This window comes from Thalia democratica, chromosome 1, assembly GCF_965202585.1.
Source record: "Thalia democratica chromosome 1, ktThaDemo2.hap1.1, whole genome shotgun sequence".
Classification (NCBI taxonomy): domain Eukaryota; kingdom Metazoa; phylum Chordata; class Thaliacea; order Salpida; family Salpidae; genus Thalia; species Thalia democratica.
Genome location: NC_139165.1, coordinates 72,681,186 through 72,699,226, shown reverse-complemented (window position 1 = coordinate 72,699,226; position 18,041 = coordinate 72,681,186). Strand labels below are relative to the sequence as shown.

Here is an 18,041-nt window from a genome sequence, read left to right as displayed (position 1 = left end):
GTTCAAGATCAAATTAAGAGACTTTAGGGGTGTGGGGCGTCAGAAAGGTTGGGAACCACTGATTTAATTGAAGTAGAACAATTGTTTAAAATATTGTTACCCTTTTCATTTATAAGTAGAATTTTCTAGTTTTCAAAAAAAAAATATTTCACCATAAAATAAATATGAAAGTCAATTAAAAGTATAAGTTGTTCATATTAACTGGAAAACTTTTCTAGTCGACGGGTCAGATTTATTATTAAAATTCTTTCTCAAAACAAAGGCCTCGCAAGACGTATAATTTTGACAAACTGTGTTATGAAATAAAATATCTTTAACTGTAATAAAGGAAAATAAAATTTACAGGAAATTTTGTATATAGTCATAAAAATTTTGGTTAGTTTTGAGCTTTTTGATGCTCAGATTTTTTTGTGTGTCCAGATTTTACTTATAGTGAAGACCAATAATTTAAACTGTCTACTTCTTAAAATTTGAACTTAAAAGTGGCATTTTAAGAAATTCCGAACATTTTTAGCTAAACTACAGAATACTAGTTATATAATCTATCACAAATTTGAGAACCTTTTTAATATTTTAGTAAGTCTCGAAACGGCAAGATTTTCAACTAAAATTAAAATATGCAAAAAGAGTTCAAATTAAATGAGTATTTATAATGTTTAAATATTAACAACATCAGTTCCTAAAATTTACAATCGTGGTCGTTGACAGCATAAAATATTTTAAAAGAATAACGTATATTACTAATAATTCCAGTATACTGTTTCCTGATAATATATTATTAAAATACTTCATTTAAATATAAGAGTGTATTTATGTACTTACTCTATATCTGTACGGCAACCTTTTCAACAAAAAAAGCTTTAGATGTGGTAGTAATTTTCCATTGTTTAAATATACATTTGTTTGTAGAAATTTTAACAAATTAGTAGAAGCTATGAAGAAACTTTATTTTTTAGTCTAAAAATGTTGAATCAAAAGAACCAAGTACTTTGCTCTTCAAATACAACATGTACGTACTTTACAAACAAGTGTTAAAATGCACGAAAAATGTATTTTTATTATCAGCAATTTACAATAAAAAATAGTTAACTATTATTTCCACGTGTAAAGAAAAATAACTTAAATGATTTGTTTGTAACATTACTTTGAAATATATTTAAATAAATATTTAAATAATAATAATATATTATATAAATTTATTGTTAAACTTTTATTGCGTTACGCCGTTTCCCTGCAGAGCAGTTCATCAGACGCTAGAAAAAGCTGAAAACAAAAGTATACAGGGCGATGAATTGGGAAACTTCCCGTTTACCGTTTCTGCAGGGAAACGGCGTAACGCAATAAAAGTTTAACAATAAATTTATATAATTCATATCTCCCACCAAGGATTGATAACTCTGTCTGGTTCTGTTTTTTACCAAAAAAAACTATATCACATTATTTTCAACAAGTTTCATAACTTAAAGTTTTTGATAGTCGGTGTTACTTTTTCTGGTAACATTAGATTTTTTACAGCTTTATCAGGGTGGTCACTGGTTTATTAGAAATTACTTTCAGGTTTTTGAAAGTACGCGTTTTTGGGTCTATTTAAAATTAAGCTTTGAAACTGTGTAAAGTAGTATAACAACATTTGAAAGTTACTTTAAAGCTAATTTAAATATTTTCTAATATAAAATTATTGATGATGACAGAAAAGTATTCTTATATGATAGATTTTTTATGCCAAACTAAATTTTTCGTGCCTACTTAACATGTAAAAATTGTTTAAAATTTTAGGTTTTTTAGTGATTTTTGTTCAAAATTCCAGGTTTTTAAGCCTAAATTGTCAAATTTTAGGTTTTGTGGCCACCCTCCTTTGTACTAAAATCCTGTCTGTAATGCTATCTGTTAAAAATATTGTTTTAATGAAAAAAAAAGTTATTCTTAACAACTTTTTTTTATGTTGTTTTGATTTGTTTTACTACCTATTTTTATCATATATTTCAAGCAAAAAAACCTAAAAGTTAAAAAGAACAATTTGCTCTAACAATTTTTTAGTGCTTTTTCTTTTGACAACTATTTTTTGGTAACAACGATTGTAAAAATTACAGAGAAATTTGCATAAGTATAAAAAAGTGAACAAAATACCTACATAAGAAAAAAATATTTTTAGTTAAATTTACAGTCCAGGAGTAAAATAACTCTTTGCATTTACCTTCTAGTTATTTTAGCTATTTGTTTGTTCTCTTAAGTTATTTATGGAAATTTATAATAAAAACTTAGTAAGAAATGCAGAAAAGTTAGCATTTATTTATCATCAGTTTTTGTTATTTACCGATTACAAATTTTACACCTTTTGGGGAAAAAACCAGGCTTAGTAACTAAAAACTAGACTGAATAATATAAAGCTTTCCTGAGTTTATGAGGAAGAAGAAAAAATAATTGGGTCAAAAACTGAAAATAAAAAATACTATTAATCAAGCTGAAATACCTAAAATACTGTCACAAGAATTTAATATAAGCAAAATTATTAAAAAAAATATTTTAATTATAAAACCTAGCCTGAGAACTACTTAAAACATACTAGCTATCCGAAGTTTTCCAAAAAATTTCAAACTTTTTTTAGTCATTTTGAGTGTTGGGCAACCCTATTGATATTTACGTTTGTAAAACTACTATTCCAGTCAGTTACAAAACTTAGATAGGTAGTATAACATTACTTCTTTAGTATAACTAAAGTTTATCACTGTTATACAATACAAATTATTAGTTTTGGTTGTGTATGCATTACGAAAAAATAAACAGAATAGTTTTAGCTTTTAGTATTGCTGCAAATACAACTAAAAACAAAAAACTAGTACTTTATAAAAAAATAATATGACTATACTCTCAGATAGAAAATAGCTTATCAAGAACTACTTACACAATCTTTTGAATTTGTTTTATTGTAGAGTATATTACATAAAAATTAGCATACTAATGTACATGAGTAGGTGTCAAATAAGCACGAAGGGAAACTTTTTATCGAAGACACTTTTATATGAGTTGAATTTTTTATTAATTATTTTTTTTCTTTATATTTATTAAATTTTTATTTTTTAACCATCACTGTTACTCCTAACTAACCCTTGGTTGGTATCTTTGTTTTCTTATTTTTGTTTTTTGCATTTATTTATTCTACTTAATTTTTTTTTCTTAGTACTTTTCTTCTTAATATTTACTATGATTTTTACCCCCTAAGCCTTGGTCGATAACTTTATTTTTATTAATTTTCCTTTTTATTTTACTCTTCGGCAAAAATGCTCCTTCGTACAAAAGTGTTTTCATACATACTTGACCCGTCCCCAATGTATATAGTATTTTTGAATAGTAAATAGACGAAATTAAAGACACTTAATATTGAATTCAACTTATTTATTAAACCTTCACCAATAAGATTAATTAAAACGCAGATTTTCATTATCATATATTACTTACGGCCACTAATAAGATTAAATCATACTTAGTAGTTTTTCTAAAAAACAATTTATTGATGTAGAAATACTTATTTATTTATAAACAGAACGAAATTTAATGTTTTTCTAATCAAATGATCGCACCGGACAATAGACGAATAAAAACCAAAGCTCAGACAACAAAAAACAAAAGCAACATCGGTAACAAAAAAATCACAAGACAAAACACTCACCAATATCATAATTTGCAGGTTAGAAGCTGAAATTCTACGGACAAATGGAATTCAGTTTGATATTTTCGCATGGCAGACACGCATACAGAACGCGAAAAAAATAAAACCGAAACTTAATCACGAAAACATAAATTTGTTGGGTCAAGAAGGTACCGTCTACTGCCTGCTGGGGTGGGTGTAGGTCGATCTGTAGGTCAACGCCGGCTGCTGATTGGCTGATTGTTGCCGGTTGCCACGGAAACCGCTGTTGGCCCTGCGCAAGTACTCCTCGTTGAACTCCTCCGCCTCGTCTGGTTATTATATAAAGTATTTTAATATTTTTGTAAATAAATTTTTTAAATGGTCTAGATTAAAAAAGCATTATGATTTTTTTATTTTGAACCAGACGAATTTTTGAAAGGAGATGTGTAATAGTGGGTAAAGAAAACTACCCAATTTGATTAGGAAACCAAACCAACTGCTATACATGGGTAGAACTTGATTTATTGTTTTTAACAAAACTGATTTTGTTTTAAGTATTTCAGAATTTAGGTAAGTTGAAGTGTGGATAATTTTTTTATTTTTTCAAGTTAAAAATTATCAAAAAACCTGCATAACTTTCCGGCAAAATTAAGACCTAATGAAACTACACATGAAACCTAACATGTATCGCTATTTTGACATGGTATACAGTGTTTTACATATAAGAAAGTTATTTGAAACTTAAAGCTTATATAATTTTTATTCTAAAACGCAAGGGTGCTTTAGATAAATTTAAGAGTATGATGAGATTGATGTAGCTCTTTAAGGTTGTGTAACCTCACCTGGTTTTTCCCTAGACAAAGTACATAAGGAAAGCTGAAAACAAATTTACAAAAAAATATACTTCAATCACAATATTTTTTTAGATCTTTTGCAAGGATAATTTTAAGCCTTAAAAAAATTTCCAAAGTTTTTTTTTTAAACAGCTCAATCCTATTTTTTGATAAAAACTATTTCAGATATAACGCAATAAAGGGTTAAAACGTAGAGACCTATGTCTTTTACAGTCTCCGTAGAGTTGTTCATATTTTATGAGCAGCAAAAACCCATAGTTCAAAAACGTATTGCATAAAAAAAATTTTTTTAATAAACACTATACTATATTCAAGAAAAATTGTAAAAAATATTTATACATAAGTATTTTAGAGGAGCTTTTGCTAGTAATTTTTTGACCAAAAATGTTGAGAGATTTGAGTAATTTTAAAAGTGAAAAATAGCAATAACTGAATCCATTCAAACTTACATAACTTTTTCAATACTTCAATAGAATGAAACAAAACTAGTTTTAAAACAACAAATGCACTTCTAACCAACTATGAATAAAACTTGGTTTAATTCCTAGTTTTGATCTAAATAGTCATGTCTGCTTGACCCAATTTTGAACCCTCTTAAGTTAATTAAGGTATTAAGGAACACCAAAATATTAAAAATGCACTAGTTAAAAGCTAAATATTAGTCTAAAACCTTATAAAACTTTTTTTAAATCGTTGTTTTAGTACCAGGCTTAACTTTGTTTATCTATAGGCTACTTGTAGGCTTAAGCTAAACAAAAACAAACTCACAGAATGCCATAAAAATTTTAAAACTACTACAAAATTAAACGATATAAATCAAATAACACCAAACTTTTTCCGTTCAAGCATAACAAAGTAAATGTGCTTACACGCGTTTAAAACGCTAATGTCAAGCGCTAAGTCGACAAAACACACCGAGATGTTACTGCGCGCGACCGCAAACAGATAAAAAATCACATCAAAAGAAACAAAAGGATAAAAATAAAATCGATATCGCTGGTAATTTCACGGAAAACGTGGTGAAAAGTTGAGCATGAACCGCAAGTACAACAAATTCCAAATAAACTGGAATTATAAAACACTGCAGTTTGTTTTTAACAGTTCAAAAAATTAAGTCGTGAATTTAATTTTATTGTTTTAGTTTGGAATATAAAAGCTGTTTGCTTCAGACAAACTACAAAATTGCAATTCAAACAAATTAATACAGTTTGGAAAACTAAAACTTTTAGATGACAAGCGCACCAAGGTGCGAATGAAAGTCCATTTCGAAACGGATTAAACGCCAAATTCCACTCGACAAATTACGTAAAGTTACTTAATTTGATTTGTCTCGGGGGAGTTGTCTCTATTGAGCTCCAGTGGCTGCTCAGGTGTGTTAAAATAATTAGGGCTTAGTAGCGCTAATGACAGTTTGCGCTCTACAAAGTTCACCATTAGTATTTACCAAAATAAAATGAACTTTTCTATATCAAAAATAACCATTGATAAATTTAACTTATAAATGTATTTTAGATGCTTTTGGTATTTGTGTACTTTATACTTTAGATCACAATAAAAGTTCTCGACTTAATGACAAGGAAAATGATCAATTCAAATTTTCAAATTTTGTTCACAAAACAATGTTTCACTCGTTTGAACTTAATCAAACGAGATCAACAGTTGAATAAAATTTTATTCAAATAGAAGTTTTTGATATCTAAATAAATATAAAACAAAATTTTATATGATATAAATTAAGATAACTTTACTGAAAACTTCAAATAAAAAACATTAACATGTCTATTCTTAAAGTTTAGCTAGATACAAATACAGAACATATTCTTTTCCTGAGTCTTGAAATATTGTTAGCAATAAAAAACAAATCATATTTTATAACTTCCTGGAGTATTTAGAGCTGTAGCACTTACTTTGATTTTTAATTAATGTTTTCAACTCAAAGCAACTTAATTCAAAACTCAAAATTATTACTTCAGTATTTATTACATGTAATGTAACTATTTGTAACTTTTTTTCTAGACAACACAAGTTTTAGAAAAAACAAAAGATTAAACCTTCAAAAAAAAAAAATTTTACAAAATTAAGCAATTTAATAAGTAATCATTAAAATCCAGAGAATAATACCGTAACCTTGATGTAAAAAAATGTCTGTAATTTATAAAAACTTCAAAAACTAAAGAATTAAACATAAATAATTTTAAGTATTTGATGTATTAAATTTATATTTTCAGAACAGCAGCTTGTTAAGACTTTTGGAGATGTATATAAAGCATTAAACTTTTATAGTAAAGTATACTACGTATTAATAAAAAAAAATTTAATGTATCACGTTAAAGATGTATTTGTTCTACTTAGTATTTTCCATATTTCTAAATGTCAGTAGAACAAAAAAAATAAGAGAAAGTTAAAAGCATCATACATCTTGAACAAAAAAGGCATCAATTAGGTAATATTTGCGCAACTAAAAGTAATTAGATTAAGTTTTAAGGAGATTAACTTGGCCGTAAACGAGCAGAGGTAAATATTTTTAATTACATCAAGTTTTATGAAAGTTTATGTGGCACGCTATTTTTAACTTATACAAAATATACTTTAAAATAATTGTTAACCAAACAGCTAAACTAGAATTAACTACTAAATTGAAGGTTTAATACTCTATGAAATTTTATTAACTATAATAAAACAATCTACAGATTTAAGACAATTTAAGGACAGCTTTTAATACTAGCTAAGTAATCTATTGATAATGATTTGACCATTTATAACAAGAAATGTTTAAAATTTAAGATAATAATTATCAAATCGTACTAAATAGTTTTTTTTTTAATCTTATATTTTAACCTACAAATTAAAATCACTATCAACACAAGTTTACCTAATCTTTGTGACTAGTTTTAAAAGTCGTTGGCTTAATTTAAAAAAAAAAATAACACATTCTTTTTAAATTAAAAATAAACTTAGACAAAACTTATTATCTAATAAATAAAGCAACAGGTCTAAATTTAAAATAAAATACATTAAGACCATAGGGGGGGTCAAACTTTTTTTTTTTACAAAAATTAACATTGGATCTTATATGAAAGTTTTAAATACAAACTACAAGCCTGTTTTTATAGAATTTAAAAATATCATTTAACTTTTGAGATATTTTATTTTTTGTAAAAAGTTTCCGATACAAACGTATGGACCACAAATTTTTCGGGGTCAATTTTCCCGGAAATTAAAAAGTTTACTAAAAATCTATCTCCTCATTCATTTTTCAAGCAATCTTCTTCAAATTTTCAGGAAATGTTCTTTATATTAAAAGAAAAAAACGTTACTTTAGAATTTTAATAAATAAAAAAATAAAAATTTTATCTAAAAAAAAAAAAAAAAGTGTTATTTTTTTTCAAAAAAATAATATTTCTACAAAAAAAATTTAAATTCCAAAGTAACGTTTTTTTGTTATTGTATAAAGATTAAACTGTGAAAGTTTGAAGAAGATTGCTTGAAAAATGTAGGAGGAGATAGATTTTTTATAAAATGGTCTTTTTTCGCTGTTTTAGTTTTCCCTTTCCATAGGAAACCTATAATGCGGCCCGACTTTGACTAGTCATATCTCAAATAATAATTTGAATTTTCTAAAACGATAAAAAGCATCTTCAAGCTTAGAAAAAACTCTTTAAAATAAGATCAACTTGTAAAAAACATGGTTTACCCCCCTACGGCCTTAACAAACTTCTAATAAACTTTAAAAAGCATACTAATCAAAGAGGCTAGGTCAAACAAACAATCAAACCTTCATCGATGTTTTGAAAGTGCTGGTTTTGTTCCTGTTCTCCAGTTCTTGTGTTCCTGCTTCGACCGACGATGTGGCCTCTGTCTCCTGTGAAAATAAGAGTTTATAAAAAACCTTTTGCTACTTAAATCGCAAACAAATTTATTGTAAATAGTTACAAAACTAATAAAAATCAACATCAAATTAGTTTCATTACAACTAACCTATGTGGTGGCCGATCTCGATCTTCTGCACCCCAGTTGTCGAATCTCGGTGAGTCTGCCTGGTTTCACGAACCTTGATCATATTTGATTTGTAAATTTATAACTTTTACACTTTGTTGACTTTATTGAAATAAATATATACTTTAAAAAATAACAAAAAAAATAATTTTTATGAATCTAAAATTCTTATAACTTACTAATGAATTAAGTTATTACGAAAAATAAAATCTGCAAACTAAAACTTGAAGAAGCTACATTAATAAAACTAAAGACTCTTCATTCAAGCTTTTTATGCTACAAATTTGATGATATAAGTACAAAACCTCTCGCATCTTTACGCACTCGTGACGTTACGCACTCTCGTTTAGTTACGCATTTTAGAATTCTAAAAATTCAAAAAAAAAAAATTAGTTAGTATTGCAAAATTAGGTTTATTGTATATTTTTAATTTAAAATATGTTTTTAAATGCTAACTCACCTCTCTATATCTTTAGACTTTGTAAACTTATGTTTCTTGACTAATTTTTAAAGATTTAGTTATACCTCAGTATATCAGTAATTTTGTTAACAATAAGAGATTAAATTAAAATTTTGAAAGAAATAATACTATGTTAAATAATGAAAGTATAATGAAATATTTAAAGTTTAAAACATAAATATATAATACAGCACTCTTGCCCTATATATGAATAAACATCTAAATAAAAATCTAATGAAACTTCCTAGCAAAAAGTAGCAGTGATACTTTATAAATTTAGAGATCACACATAACACAAATCTCAATTGTTTATTTCAGTAAACATATCACTAATTTTCATTTGACGTTTTTTTTTTAGTTTAATTTCTTCTTCTTTAACACTTGCTTTGCACAGCAAGCGTTGAAATTTTTTGCACGTTGCCTTTAATTCTTCGTAATGCTCACCAGCACCAGTTACAGCTTTGGAAGAGCAATTGCGCGTTAAAATTGATGGTCTTCATTATTATTGGTTTAAAACCCTCGAATTCAAATTCTTCTTCTTGTTCTAAAAAATATTCTTCATCAGTTTCAAGATGATCCTTTGAAGTTCCAGGCATGTTTGTGGAATCAAATTCACTGTTTACCGCTTCAACTTCCTCTAAAATACTTTTTGAGTATTCTTCAGTTATTTCATTGTCAATTGTGACAAGATTGTTTATATCTTTTTCTTATAGATCAATGTTAATTTTTGAAAAACCTTTTATCAGCCCATCAAATAAAAGTGGTTCTTCTACTTCAGTCACTAGAAGTCCCCAGTCTGCTTTTAACTAGAAGCAATATCAAAAACAGCCATTATAGTAACTATATTTGGTACCTCTCAAACCCTTACGATCGCTTGTATCTTTACGCATTTTTTCCGTGGACACAATGTGCGTAAATAAGCGAGAGGTTACTGTAGTTGCAAACTTTATTGAGTGAAAGTTTTCAAAAAAGGATTTGCCTTGAACGCTGTTGGTATGGATATAGGGGAAAAGTTTAAAAGAATAAAAAACATAATAAGTGTTTTTTCAGAGATCGTCTTATTTAGTAAGACCAATTTTATGTGTGAAGTATAAGTTGCTTTTAATAATAGTTTTCTGATTATTTAATAACATAGTATTTAAAGTTTCTATTTTATTTTAAATTTTATTTTTACAAAAAGCCTGTAGTAAAAAACTTTCTGAGCTATTTGAAAAACTCAACTTTCAAAAAAAATCATAGAAAATAGTATAAGAATTAGAAACAAGCTTTAAAAACAATAAAATTTCCACACTCGAATGCTTTAAATTTAGTTAAATGTGTTGCAAACATTTGGTAAGTAGTATTAAAATTCGTAAGGGAAAAAAATATTTCAAACTCTTAATTCCTTACATCTCAAATTGTAATATGTATTAGTTATTAGCTGTAAATTACCTGCTAATTGAAACAAAACAACAACATTTAAGTAAACCTAATAAATAATGTGGTGGACTCCGGCTAATCTACAATTAAATCATAATAAATATAAATTTTTCCAATAACTTGATTTTATATGTAAAAATAAGCAAAAAAATAAAATAAGGAATTTAAAGTTACATGAATATGAGTAAATGCAAAATATTTTGAAGTAGGATTAATAAAATTAAACACATAAAATCAATGAAACAAGAAGTTTTAATTAATTAAATAATTGCATTAACCTAATTTTAGTAAAACATACATCAACAAAATTTTTAAACTAATTTAGATACATATTTGGTCAAAATCAATAAATTTTGATTTAAGTAGAAACAAAAAGAGATGTCTAAAAACATAACATATAAATAGCTCAGGCTAGAAACACAAAATTTTTTGCCTACTTACCCCATTTGGTCCAGTTCTTGATGACATGGAGTAAGACTTGTTTGCTCCATTTCCACCAATATGAACTGTTTGGTGGAAAGAAGAACTGGAACCATTACCACCCATCATCATCATCTAAATAATAATCAAATTACTGAAAGTCTTACATACTTAGGGAATGAAACGCAACCACCAAAACATAGATATTGTATTTAACAAGTATAAAAAAAAATAAAACTTGTTATCCTAATTAGTAACTAACATAATTGTACTACTTAATATTTGTATATAGTTGTTTATTTAGTACATAAATGTTTATCATTAAAATAAAAGAGTTATTTCAGTATTATTCTTTTTGTCTATAAAGCTTCTGTCATTTTAAACAAGAGTATTTTATGTTGGAATCAGAAACTTGAGTTTAATTAAAACATATATACTTAAAATAAAGTTTTTTAGTCGAGCTGTTTATGTTTTAATTAAACTCAAGTTTTTGATTCCTAATTAAAATATTCATGTTTAAAATGATTAAATATTAAATACTAAGCTTCTTATATTTCATAATTTGTTAAACATTACAAAAAAGCTGTCTGTATATTATTATGAAGTTAAAAATCTATGTTAAATGGCTATTTAAATATTACTGGTAAATTATATAGTTAGATAGACTTTAAATGCTCATGTAGTTCTTTAATATAAAAGTAATAAAGTTTTTTAGTCGACCTGTTTAACTTTTAAGTTAAAGAACTACGAGAGCATTTAAAGTCTTTTAACTATACAATTTACCAGTAATATCAAAATAACCATTTAACATAGATTTTTAACTTCATAGTAATATACAGACAGCTTTTTTGTTATGAGTAACAAATTATAAAATATTAGAAGCTTAGTATTTACAGGGTTGCCACTCTTTGAGCCAAAAAATCTTCCCTGAGTGACCAAAAATTTCCCTGAGTAACCATAAATTTCCCTGAGTTTCCCTGAGTGTTTTTCAAATCTTAAAAAAAATTTAGCTTCAACACCGGACTTGAATGCACCATGAATAATGTGCAAGCTGCAGGACCCTGTGTTAATAAGTTAAGGTAGACCTGAAGCCTCTCTATCAAAGTCAACTTTTTTTGCAAGAGCAACGTTCACATTTGGTCCATCCATTGAAATTTGGATCAGATTTTTAGGTTTAACTCTTGAATTTCGGTCAATAGGGCTTTTTTTTAAATTATCTGCAGTACAGTGACCTAAAAATGCTGAAGTAAAATATTGACGGTGTACTTTTTTTTTCTTCATGCATCTCACCTCCAAATCGAGTTGAGTTTTTCGCATAACTTTATTGAAACACTCATCAAATGAAATGGAATAAAAAGACGAGCACAAAACTGTTTTTTTTAAGACATCTTTAAAAAAAGGGGCTATACCAAAGTTTGTTATATATGAATATTTGGTTCTATTCATGCAGAACTTTTTTGCAATTTCACTATCAGGAAACATGGTAGTGAATAAAGTGTTATTATTATTGCAAAAGTTTCCTGACCAGTTTTCTATGGTACACTTGAGAGCCCAATAAATTTCAGCAGCTGTTGAAGAAGTTGCAGCTGATATACAAGTTGAACTATTAGCCCTGGATTAGCAACTTAGAAACTGGATTAACTAAACCTCATTCTAGATCTAGAAAAAAAATTCCCTGAGATTTTCAAAAACTTTCCTGAAATTTAGAGAAAAAATCAAAACTTCCCTGAGTTTCCCTGAGTTAAAAGAAAAATGCCAAAATTCCCTGAGTTTCCCTGAGATTTTCTACAGTTTGAAAATTCCCTGAGATTCCCTGAGTTCCCTGAGTGTGTGGCAACCCTGTATTTAATTTTTAATAATGAAGAGACTTCTTAGTAGTTTCAAACTTTAAAGAAACTTACAAAACGTTAACACTCTCGAAGAAAATAAAAACACCAAAATAAAAATCTTACATTGTTCATACTTGGCATGCTCATCATGGAGTTTTGCATTTGCTGCATGGACCTGTGCATCTGGTTCATAGATCTCTGCATCTGGCTTTGCATTCCAGACATACCACTGTTGAAACCATCGAAGAAAGGCATCATCATTGGCTGACCAAAACCACCCTGATCAAAATAAATTATGTGCATTTTTTAAAATAGATTAACTTATCAGCATTTCTCAAAAGTACTTTATAATGTAAGACACCAAAATGAAATAACAACTTTTGAAAATGTCAAACATAGTAAAATGTATAAAATATAATGATCATCTTTAAGTAGGGACATATATAAGGTAAATTTTATTTTCAAAACTTAACAATTGTCTTTATTTAAAAGCTTAATCTGTATAGTACAAAATATATAAATAATTAAGTTTTGAATACAGTCGTTTTTTTGTAATTTTTTAATACAATCTAAAGAAAGAGGTAAATTTTCATCAATAATATTCTAAGAATTTAAAAAACTTACTTATTACAGAGTTGCCAAAGATTTTTTTTTACAGGTTTTCTAAATTTCTTCCAGGTTTTAAACAGTACAAGATTTTTGTTGTCCATTTTAGGTATAAAAATAAGTTTCAAGTTGAAAAGAATAATTTATATATACATTATAAAAATATTAGATACTGTAATGCTACTGTGTTTTATAATAAAATATTAAAAAGAAACAAAAAATATTTTGTTATGATATTTTTTTGTAAAAATGATTGGTGAATATGTAAAAATATTTATAATTCCTTGTATTTTAGTTTTTTTTTTTCATAACTCCATGTTTATCCAGGGTTTTTTATCAAAGAATCTTAAACCCAAAGTTTTTTATATCCTAAATTGTCAATTTAAAGGTTTTTCTAGGATTCCAGGTTCTATGGCAGCCTAGTTATTTTCTATCTTTCCCTTAATTTTTTAGGGAGTAAGAATGAAACTTTCAGTAGATGTTTCTTGGATTAAAATAAAAGTTGTATCTCAAAACTTAAAAAATTAAGCTCTCTATGATCCTAAGTAAAAATATTTGTCTTCTTTATTTTGTCCTTCATACATGGTAGCCACTGATTTTTGATAAATTTCTTCTAGGTTTTCTTATAGATTTTTGAAAGTACACATTTTTTGGTCTGTTTATAGTTTATAGTTCATTTAAAAAGCTGTGTAAAAAGAATAACAACATTAATAGATACTGTAAAGCTTCTTTGAAAGTGTTTGTTAATAAAAAAGAAATTGATGATTACAAAAATTTTTTATCTATATGGTAAATTTTTGAGGTCATATCAAAATATTTCTACTTCATGTAAAAATTGCTTAAAATTTAGGTTTTTTGGTGTTTTTTGTACAAAATTCAAATATTTTCCAAAATTGCTCAAATTCTAGGTTTTTTAAGATTCTAGGTTAATTGACCATCATGTTTATATAGAACCGCTTAAAATCTCAAACATTACTTATTAAAACCTCATATTCTTTAACCTTTTTATCTAGTTAAAGACCTTTAAAATGAGATCTACTTTTTTCAAAGTGTTGCATATAAAGCCAAAATCAACTATACTTCAAACTTAACACAGTTACTTTCATTAGAAATTTTTGCCGATTAAACAGTTAAAAAATAGTAGTTTCATTAAATTATTTAAGTAAAATAACAAAATCAAAAATAAATTTTTTATGTTGTAAAAAAACAAACAAACAGGCATTAGAGCATTATGCATAGACTGGTGACTGTTCATAAAACTGTTTGATTGCATTGGAAAAGTAGAATTCATCAATTGGTTCATTTGAGCAAAAGGATCCCTGTGAAGTATAGTAAAATATCATATGTCTCAGTAACATGTTTTTAAATTTCTAAATATGTCATTTTTTAGATAAGAGAAAAGTATAAACTGATTTCTGGATTTCAAAATAGTAAAAAGTAAACTTCAAATAAGATTTACAAATAAAAGTTTAAGAAAATACTATCAATCAAAATACAAAACATAAATATTTGAAGTTGCTAAAAGCCATATTTTTTAAATTACAACAAGGAAAACAGAAATTTGTTTTCAAATCACTGTATAATTGTACAAATGATAAAAATTAATAAAACTAGGTGTAAACAATAAACTTACATATTGAGTTGACTTCCAAAAGGGTTCATAGTGATATTTTTTCAAACAAAAAAGCAGCCTGTAAATTTTATAAATTAAGTCTAAAAACCGAAATAACTTAATAGTAAGTTGTTTAAGGTTTTATGAACTTATGATTAAAACAATAATAGATGTATTTAATCAAACAAATATTAAAAAGCTCAAAATAATATGAGTATTTATTAAGCAAAACAATTTTAAACATTACATTGAAAATATACTTTCAAACTATTATTTAAATAACTTATACTTCTATAATTTTATAGTTTTTAAATACAGAGTTTAAGGGCATAGGGGGGTAAACACCTTTTTTTGGTTTTTGATCTTATTTTGTATAGTTTATACTAAGCTACTAGATGCTTTTTACAGATTTAAAAAGTTCAAAATAATTTTTGAGATATAGCCAGTCAAAGTCGGAGGCAACAATAGGATCCTTATGGGAGGCGCAAACTAAAACGGCAAATAACTAGAAATCACTAAAAATCTATCTCCTCCTACGTTTTTTGAGATAACTACCTCAAATTTTCAGGAAATGTTCCTTGCAGTATTTAGAAAATTCTTTCGGAACAGAATTTAAAAAAATTAAAAAAAAAATTTATAACAAAAAAACAAAAAAAAAACTGTTTTTTTTGTTTATTTTTTATATAAAATTTTTATTTTTAATTTTTTTCAAAATTCCTTCCGACAGAATTTTTTAAATATATCAAGGAACATTTCCTGAAAGTTTGAGGTAGTTATCTCAAAAAATGTAGGAGAAGATAGATTTTTAGTAAAATAGTCTATTTTTGCCGTTTTAGTTTGCGCCTCCCATAAGGAACCTATTGTTGGCTCCGACTTTGACCGGCTATATCTCAAAAAATATTTTGAACTTTTTAAATCTGTAAAAAGCATCTTGTAGCTTAGTAAAAACTATATAAAATAAGATCAAAAACCAAAAAAGGGTGTTTACCCCCCCCCCCTATGCCCTTAATAAGTATAAATTTATACATATCATTCAAGTATCTAGACAAAAGTAAGGAGTCAACCATCATTGAAGAGTGTACATCATATAAATTATCTTATATAAATTATTATATCACATAAAAAAGATACACTATTTTGCAACTGAAATAACAAAAAGTTTTAATGTTCCAAAGCACTTAACTACTAGCAGTGAAAAATATTTAAATTTAACAACTTAAACTATATGTCAAAAAACTGTAATTTAATCTAAATTTCAAGTAGTTTTGAATTTTTTTAATAAAATTATTTGAATATACATTTTATTGCAGCCTGAGTGACAGAAAACTAGTCTGAATTTCATTGAACAAGTTTTAATTGGCTTGAGTTTAAAATTTAAAAAAAAATAATAATAGTATGAGCCTAAGGCTATAAAAAGTACTAACAATCCAGCTCAAAACCTAAAATCACCAGTAAAAATATCAACAGAAGATAAAACACATACTTTAAGTCATAAATTACTAGCTTGAAATTTAGGAAATATATCCTAACTAGTCTAAGTTTTCAAAAAAACAACAATCCTCGGATTTTCAAAGTTTTCACACTAGCCTGGGTTTTTTTGAGTAGCCTGAGTGTTTGAAAACTGAGTGCCCTGAGGGTTACTACTACTTTAGTTAATAAAAAACTATCACAAGTGACAAAATACTGTCCTTAAAGACCTTATACTATCATAAGTTTTTATAATTACTTAAAACATGAGATGAGGAGACTTCAGAGGAAACAAAACAAGAAAGATTTTATGAGTTTGATAGTTTTGGATCATACCATTTTTCAAAATCAATAAAAGTCAAGTTATTTAAAAACTTTGTTTTAAATATCAAAAAATTTAAACTTGAACAAATAAGTCTCATTCAAGTTATAGAAAAAAAACTACATTGAAATTTCCAAAAAATCTTAAAATTATCCTGATTGTTTTCACAAAACCAAACAAGCCTAACTTTTTTTTTTTAAACTAGCCTGAGCTATCCTCAGTCATCGTGAGATTTTCATAGATTTCTAAATTTCTTAAGTATACTGAGTGTGTGACTATCCTGATATTTGCTTAAGAAAATATTAAGGTTTTAATGTTTAATGAGAATGATTTTAACATTTAAAATTTAGACAATTTGTTTACGTGAAAGTGTGTTTATTTAATTGCATGACAAAAATAAATAAAATTATCAATTTTACTGATAAGTTTTTCTTTAGCTCAAAAAAGTTATATTAAAGCAAAATCTCACATGTTTACAAATATTTTATTTTTAGTTTGTGTACAAATTAAGTACATAGAAATTAGTGGTTATGATTCAGTTTAAGTTATCATCTACACTTAACTTTAACCTATTTAAATACATAGCAGGAAGTTCTATAGGAGGATTTTCAACTAATGTGTTTACAAGGCAGTCAAGTTTTAAATGTCTGCTAGTATCATTCTTATGAAGCAGTGAGATTGACTAAGATGACCTGTCTTAATTTTTACAGCTTTCATTCAGATCGATTTTTGTTTTCTATTAGAACTAAGCAAGGCAAACTCTCTGATAAAGTTCAGCCTGTAAAGTATTTTTAGCTTAAAAACCTATTATTCAAAACAACTTGATTAAGCATTTGAAAATACAGATCTATTCAGGTTAGTTTTTATTTTAAATCTTTTTATTTAAGTTTTTGCGCTTATTTGTAACAAGTTTTAAAAATTTTTAAAGTAAAGTTTTGCTGTCAAGGATTTATTTTAATTTTTCTTATTATCAAACAGGCATGCAAAAAAAACATTTTTGATAATCAATTGCAAATAGTGTTTAAGGTAAATCTTACCTGTAACTTATAAAAGGCTATTGACTTCTTAATTATAAGTAATATTGTTAAACTATTTTTTTGCGAAAGTTATAAATACATTTAAAAAAACTTATTAAAATTACAAAAAGTCCATACATTGTCAAAGCAAGTTTTCTTCCAGATAGCTTTGAAAAGCAAACTATTTATTACATAAAATTTATAAACCAATGTACGTCACCTTAGCTGTTTTTCTGTATTGACAAAATCTACCAAAGCATAAGATTTTTACAAAAAACAAAGAGGTGCTTAAAAGGTATTTCAGTAAAGATTAGATGCTTGCATTAATATTCTTTTAAGTCTTAAGTCGGTTTTAATTTACAAGCAACTTTAATATAAATCTGTTAAGCCTAAAGTTTCGTTAATAACTAGG

At 26.5% G+C, this 18,041-nt stretch overlaps 1 protein-coding gene across 1 annotated transcript; it reads right to left on the bottom strand.

The window, feature by feature from the left end:
• Positions 1-2,967: 2,967 nt before the first annotated feature.
• On the bottom strand, positions 2,968-14,933 carry LOC145843363 (uncharacterized). Its single transcript, XM_082950831.1, has 7 exons — positions 14,846-14,933; positions 14,429-14,531; positions 12,730-12,885; positions 10,799-10,912; positions 8,461-8,533; positions 8,258-8,344; positions 2,968-3,957 (listed from the first exon to the last, which is right to left on the bottom strand). Exons 1-7 carry the CDS (start codon positions 14,872-14,874, stop codon positions 3,824-3,826), a joined length of 696 nt encoding a protein of 231 aa, XP_082806957.1. The 5' UTR covers positions 14,875-14,933; the 3' UTR covers positions 2,968-3,823.
• Between the last annotated feature and the right edge of the window lie 3,108 nt (positions 14,934-18,041).